The sequence below is a fragment of the Triticum urartu genome, unplaced genomic scaffold, assembly GCF_003073215.2.
Source record: "Triticum urartu cultivar G1812 unplaced genomic scaffold, Tu2.1 TuUngrouped_contig_4812, whole genome shotgun sequence".
Lineage (NCBI taxonomy): Eukaryota > Viridiplantae > Streptophyta > Magnoliopsida > Poales > Poaceae > Triticum > Triticum urartu.
Window position 1 is genome coordinate 7017 of NW_024115432.1, and position 6453 is coordinate 13469.

Below are 6453 nucleotides of genomic sequence, written 5' to 3' on the forward strand. Positions count from 1 at the left end.
TGAGCTCGCGACCGCTTCAGGGGATACCAAGATGTTGATCATGAGGATGGATGAGTTGGACGATGATGCGGCGATGATCGTGCGGGTCATCTGTGTCAAGATGTTGAAGCTCTTGACGCCCGAGATGGAAGCGGATGGTGAGGAGGAGCCGACGACAGAGTGAGCGACGAGGCTCGGACAACCGGCCTGACAGGACAAAAATGTCATTTTTTGTTGCACGAACTACCGGGCTGAAACTTTTATGGTTCGGCACATGTAAAAACTATGAAGCGACATCCTTGTTCGTAGGAGACAAATAGCGTGTCTATTTTTAGGGTCTGTGTTAGAGATGCCCCGACGTGGCAAGGAAAAAAAAGGAAGCATGGCGACACGTAAGCAATCCAAACTATAATTAACAAAAAAAAAAGTACATAGCATGTCGTATTTGAGGTAGTGGCAACAAATGTTCTCCAAGGAAGAATGTGCTTCCTGACTGAATAAAAATGATATGTGTAGTCATTTTCTTTCATATCTCGACTTGTCAGATGAGCCATACACGAGAACAGAAACAAAACTGTCAGTTTTCTATGTACCTATACTTCTATCACAGATTCACAGGTGCTATAAAATCAACCCTATACAAGAGAGAAAAATATACGGGCACAGGTGCAACTAGCAAGATATGGCAGCCACCCGCATAAAAGAAAACAGGATATGGCAGGAAGCTACTGTACCAAATACAAAAAGTTACAGTTTTTTTTCTTTTTAAAATAAAATTACAGTTAGGATTAGCGTTTCCTCCTCCTCCACCCACGAGTGCAATGGCCGTGTACTCCCTCCGGTCCTTTTTACTCTGCACATTGGATTTGTCGAAAGTCAAACTTTGCTAAGTTTGACTAAATTTATATTAAAAATTATTAGCATCTATAATATTTAATAAATATAATATGAAAATATATTCCAAGATAAATCTAATGATATTGGTGTTGTTATGTGAATGTCTATAATTTTTTATATAAATTTGGTCAAAGTTGGATGAGATTGACTTCGGACAAACCTAATATGCAGAGTAAAAAGGACCGGAGGGAGTACAAGCCCAGTGTCCTCCTCGGCTCCTCCCAATTCGCTTAGCTGTTCATCCTTCAAACAATCCTTCTATCACACGGCTTCCGTCGCACGGTGGAACGATCAATTCCGCAATCTCCTGCCGCAGTTTGTACTTGAGCTCGGCTCTAACCTTCCACTTCATCTGGCGATTACAGGTGGCAAGAAATTCGGCGGTAAACTCCTCCGAGCTTAAACACTTGAGCGGAGCCCAACACTCGTCCAGGTAGCACTTCCTGTACCGCTTGATCATTGAAGTGAGCAGCGGTTCTACATCGGGGAAGGATGCTCCTGGACGCCGCACCATTTGACGAACAACACAGGTGTTATTCAGGAGAAATATGTATTTTCGACCCTTTTCACCTTCGTGTATCAATTCTGCAGCTTGCTCCATCTTGGATCCCCAGAAACCAACCATGTCATGTACTGGCTGCATCAAATATGTGTTACCGAAATAATGCTGCAGGGCTTGTACGAGGAGGTCATTTCCTGGATGAATGGTTGATTCGTCGCTGCTGGGGAAGTCCAGGACTATTCGTTCCCAATCATTTACCATCTTACTCGGAATCTCAGCTGACCTGTTCAAGAGAAAGGCAGGTCCGGCGCACTGTTAAGAACCATTTCAAATGCTCCAAGAAAAACATTTCAAATGGTAATTGAATTCGCACAATTGCAGTTTTGATTGTGGGGAAATATAACCATTTCGCCCGATTTTGTACTAGAAATTAGCACACTGGCTAAGCAGTACTGATTAGTCCTCCCTCAGCTACTGATGCTCGCGGCGACAGGCGGCCGCCGCGGAGTGGCAACCGACGGGGCGCAGGCAGCGCTGCGAGAGGCGGGGAGTGCGGCGAGCCGAGCACACGCGGAGCGGTGGCCTAGGTGCTCGGCGCGGCGAGCTGCGATCCAGCGAGGCCGTCGCGGACACGCAGCTATGGCCTGCTGGGCGTGCCGCTGGGCATCCATTGAGCAGCGAGCGCGACGCGACGAGCAGCGTGCTGGGCGGCACGGCAGGGCGCGCAGCGGGCCGGCAATTGATGCGTTACGCCGCGTGGCGCGTCCAGGGGCGGTGGTACCATGGTAGGCGGGAGCGGGCCGGGCGGCAAGCAGCGCGGCGGTATCACAGGGCGGTAGGCCGGACCCGGCGGTCACCTAGAACCCTGACCAGTTTCGACTCTCCCTGGACGCTGGACAGGGCCGGTTCTAGGCTAGGCTCGTCGCGCAGGCCGGGTGCCAGAACAGAGCACGGAGGCGAAAGCACGGTGCCAAAATGAAACAAAAGGAGGGCCGGGGGTCGGTGCATTCATGTACCTGCCGAGGATCACTTCCATTGTTTCAGCTCCGCCGGCTTGCTTCTCCTTCGCCGTCCTCGCCATCGTCATCTTCTTCCTCGCCGTCGACGGAGGGGCAGCGCGCGAGCGAGAGGGATGGCGCTGCGGACGGCGGCGGCGGCGAGCTCCGAATCTCGTTGGAAGGATTGGCTGATGCTGCTCCGGGCGCGCGCGAGGAAGAGGGATGCAGCTGCAGACCGGCGGCGAGCGTGGAAGGATTGGGCGATGGGATTCGGGGCGCGCGCGAGCAAGAGGGGTGGAGCCGCAAAGGGTTGGTCGGGGGGATTGGGGGCGAGCGCTTCAGTTTTCTTATAGTACTGGCATTAGCGAGCTCAATCAGACAATCACCGGCAGGATGGCGACCCGCTGCTGCTGACCGGAGTTGCCGCAAGTACGACATATTTTTGGTCCGTGGCGCACCCGACGCGTTGGGGTAGCGCCGCGTTGCTGCACCGCATGCAGGCGAGGCGAGGGCGCGCACACACGTTATGGCGTTGCCGGGGTCAAGCTAGCTAAGCCGCGCGCGCCGCGGTTGAGCCTGGACTCGAGCCGGACCGTGTGGTTGGTTCACGTCGTCATCTCGTGGCGGAACGGAATCATATGGGAGGGAGTTGATTCGAGGCCGCTCGCTCAAGTTATGTTAGGTGGACCGAGCCGAGGAACTACCAATCATTCACCGCGCTTCCACGCGGACTCGATTCAACACAAAATTGGCGCGAGTGAGGATTTGGAGACTGAAACGGGGGATTGTTTAAGAACGAGAGCGTTACAGCCGTTTCTTTTTTCTAGAAAAAAAATCGTCCGATCCACTAATAGTGATAGTGTCCAATCGCAGTATAAGGGCATGTACAACGGTATATTTTTTTTGAAAAATCACGGGGGAGGGAGGGGGGGGGGGAGCTCCCCACCTGAATATATTTCTCATTTTGTAACCCAACGCTTGTCTGATTACAAAGGTGAATTACATAAGCACGTGTAATCGTGAAAAGAAGTAGGAATGCCATGAGAGGGTGGCCTGTTTATGATCCGGTTTTCTCATCCGGTGCGTCCAAAGCATCAAGTCATCCAGGATTCGCTTCAAGGTGGAGATACTGTGGTGGTTTTGTTGCTTGAATGTCATAGCATTTCTTGCATCCCAGATCTTCCATAAGATAATAAGGAGGACAGAGTGCCATATCGTTGCATCCACCTGGGCGGGTAGACGGCAATCCCATAGATCATCGATGGAAGTGGAGGGTGAGAGTCCAATCCTTTACCAAATTCGCTGAGCGAGCGGGCAGTCGATGAAGATGTGTGAGCTGGTCTCGCCGTCGAAACCACATCGTGGACAAAGGGAGTCTGTGACGGTGTGCTTTCGGAGGAGGTTGCTTTTGGAGTTAAGACGGCCACGGGATAGGAGCCATGCAAAGATCTTTACGCGGTTGGGGACGCATGAAGACCAAATGGCAATTGCATGCATATCATCCTCATTTTCGCCCATGATCAGCTAGTAGGCGGCCCGCGTGGAGAAGCGCGTGCCACCGTTAAGGAAGCGCTGGTCCGGCCCTGGCGATACCTGGAAATCCTGCAAGAGAGACAACAACGAGCACATCTCGGAAGCAGCATTAGTTGTTAGGCGGTTCCATAGGATTGATTCTAAACCGTTGTTCAAAACAGCGGCCACACGAGCGAGAGGCGAGGTGGTATGCGAATATAGGCAGGGAAATAGAGTAGCAAGCAATTGTTGGTGAAGCCAGGTATCTAGCCAAAAGTAGGTGTTGGTGCCCGAGTTTGTAAGAACAAAGGTTATTGCGTGCAGAGCTGGGAGTTGCTGGTTTATTGTGTGGCAGAGGAAAGAGGGGCTGGGGGGTGGGGGGGGGGGGGGGGGTGGGTGGTGGCATGCTGATCCATTCTAGCCAAGGGTTTTGTTCTGGGAGTAGTGCTTTGACAACAAATTTCATTAGTAGACAGTTATTCTGAACATGCAGATTTTTTAGGCCCAAGCCACCAAACTTTTTTGGTTTACAAACATTTTTCCAGGCAACTAAGCATTGAGCACCGGTGCATGTTTCTTCCGCAGCCCAAAAGAAAGCCCGACGGATAGAGTAGGGTTTTTAGAACACTTTTGGGAATGAGGAAGACGGACATGAAGTATACCAGGATGGAATCTAGGACGGCAGACAACAAAATGAGTCTGTCTCCCTTGGAGAGAAGTTTAGCTCGCCAGCCCGTCAGAAATTTTCGGCATCGTTCAATAATGGGTAGAAAGGCGTTAGGCAGGAGGCGTGTAGGGGCCAGGGGTAGACCTAGGTAGATTTGGGGGAAGGTTGAGGTGGTGCATAGTAGAGTCGCGGCAATTGAGTCCGCAAGTGTGGGGCAAACATGCATCGGCACGAATGTGGTTTTTGTGAAGTTTATCATGAGGCCAGTAGCCAAGGCAAAGTTGTGGAGAATGCTTTTGAGTTGTAGGGCTGCGTCATTGGATGCCTTTGCGATAATAAGTATGTCATCAGCATATTGTAGGACTGTCGGTGGTAGATGTGTGAACAGGGGATGTGTGAGGTGTAGAGGGTCGCAGTCCTGATTGATCATTTGTTGGAGGAGGTCAGCCACGATGATGAAAAGATAGGGTGATATAGGGTCTCCTTGTCTAAGTCCGTTCTTGCAGTTTATCCAGTTTCCCGGGATACCATTTAGCATGACGGCCGTTTTTCCAGATGAAAGAAGATCCTGAATCCAGGCTGTAAATTTTGGTGGGAATCCACGGCAGCGTAGGATGGTGAGAATTGATTTCCCAGATAGTGAGTCAAAAGCTTTGGAGAAGTCAAGTTTAATGACCATGGTTGGGGCTTTTCGTGAATGGCAAGCACCAACGAGGTCTGCGGCGAAGACGAAATTGTCAGCGATGCATCGTCCCGGGATAAAGCCAGTCTGGTTTCCACGGACAAGTAGAGGGACAAACGGTTTGAGTCTGTTGGTGAGTACTTTTGCGACTGCTTTGATGGGGCAATTCTGAAGAGAGATAGGTCAGTAGGCGTCAGGTGTATTTGAGAGTTCTTTTTTTTGCAGCAAGATTAGGTGGGCTCTATTCAAGCATTCGGTTTGGGCAGAGAGGTTCTGGAAATCAGTCATAAAAGAGAATATGTGGGTTTTAACTAGATTCCAGTATTTTTTATAGAACTTGGGACCGAAGCCGTACGGACCAGGGCTAGCGAGGGAGTTCATTTGCATAAAAGCCTATTTGATTTCTTCGATCGTAAAGGGAGTGTCTAGGTTGAGGAGTTGGGGTAGCGGGTGGGGGTAGTAATGTTGTGGTTGTAATGGGCATGTGTTGGTTGGAGGTGAGCCAAGGATGGAAGTGAAATGATCCCGAAGAATAGTTGCTTTTTGGTCATGTGAGTGGAACTCCGTCCCATTAACGAGGAGAGAAGTTATGGTGTTTTTTCGTAGGCGCTGGGAGGCGGCAGCATGGAAGTATTGTGTGTTTTCCTCGCCGTGGATTGCGGCGCGAACTTTGCCACGTTGTTTCCAGAAGTTCATTTTTTCAGCTACAGCTAAATGAAGAGCCTCTGTGACGACACATCCCAGTCTGAATTCGGCCTTTGAGAGGGGCCTAGCTTCTTCTTTTAGATCAAGTAAATTTATAATATTTTTTGAAGCCTCCTCGCGGGAGTGGGCTGGGGGTCGTGTTGAAGCCCAGTGCTTGAGAGAGCATCGAGTTTTTTTCAGGGCGTTTGACAGGGTTGCAGCTGAGTTTGATCGTTGTGCTGTGTGAGGTTTGGGGGCCCAACATTTTTGGACAATTTGATGACAGGCAGTGGCTTGTGTCCAGGAGGACTCGAAACGAAAATGGCGTGGCTTAGGCACATGGGTCTGGATGCGTAGGATTAGTGGGACGTGATCGGATGCGATGCGCGGTAGCGAGGCCAGGATTGTGTTGGGAAGCTAGTCCAGGATTGTGTTGGGGAAACAGGTGTTCCAGGAAAGGTTAAAGAAGGCTCTGTCTAGTCGTTCTAAGGTTGGCGTCGATCGTTTGTTGGACCATGTAAACCTTCTATCT

General features: G+C 50.5%; 1 protein-coding gene across 1 annotated transcript; it reads right to left on the bottom strand.

Annotated features, from left to right (window-relative positions):
• Window positions 1-473: 473 nt before the first annotated feature.
• On the bottom strand, window positions 474-2710 carry LOC125528354. The gene is made up of 3 exons (XM_048692829.1): window positions 2395-2710; window positions 1037-1661; window positions 474-832 (listed from the first exon to the last, which is right to left on the bottom strand). Exons 1-2 carry the CDS (start codon window positions 2463-2465, stop codon window positions 1115-1117), a joined length of 618 nt encoding a protein of 205 aa, XP_048548786.1. The 5' UTR covers window positions 2466-2710; the 3' UTR covers window positions 474-832; window positions 1037-1114.
• Window positions 2711-6453: the final 3743 nt, after the last annotated feature.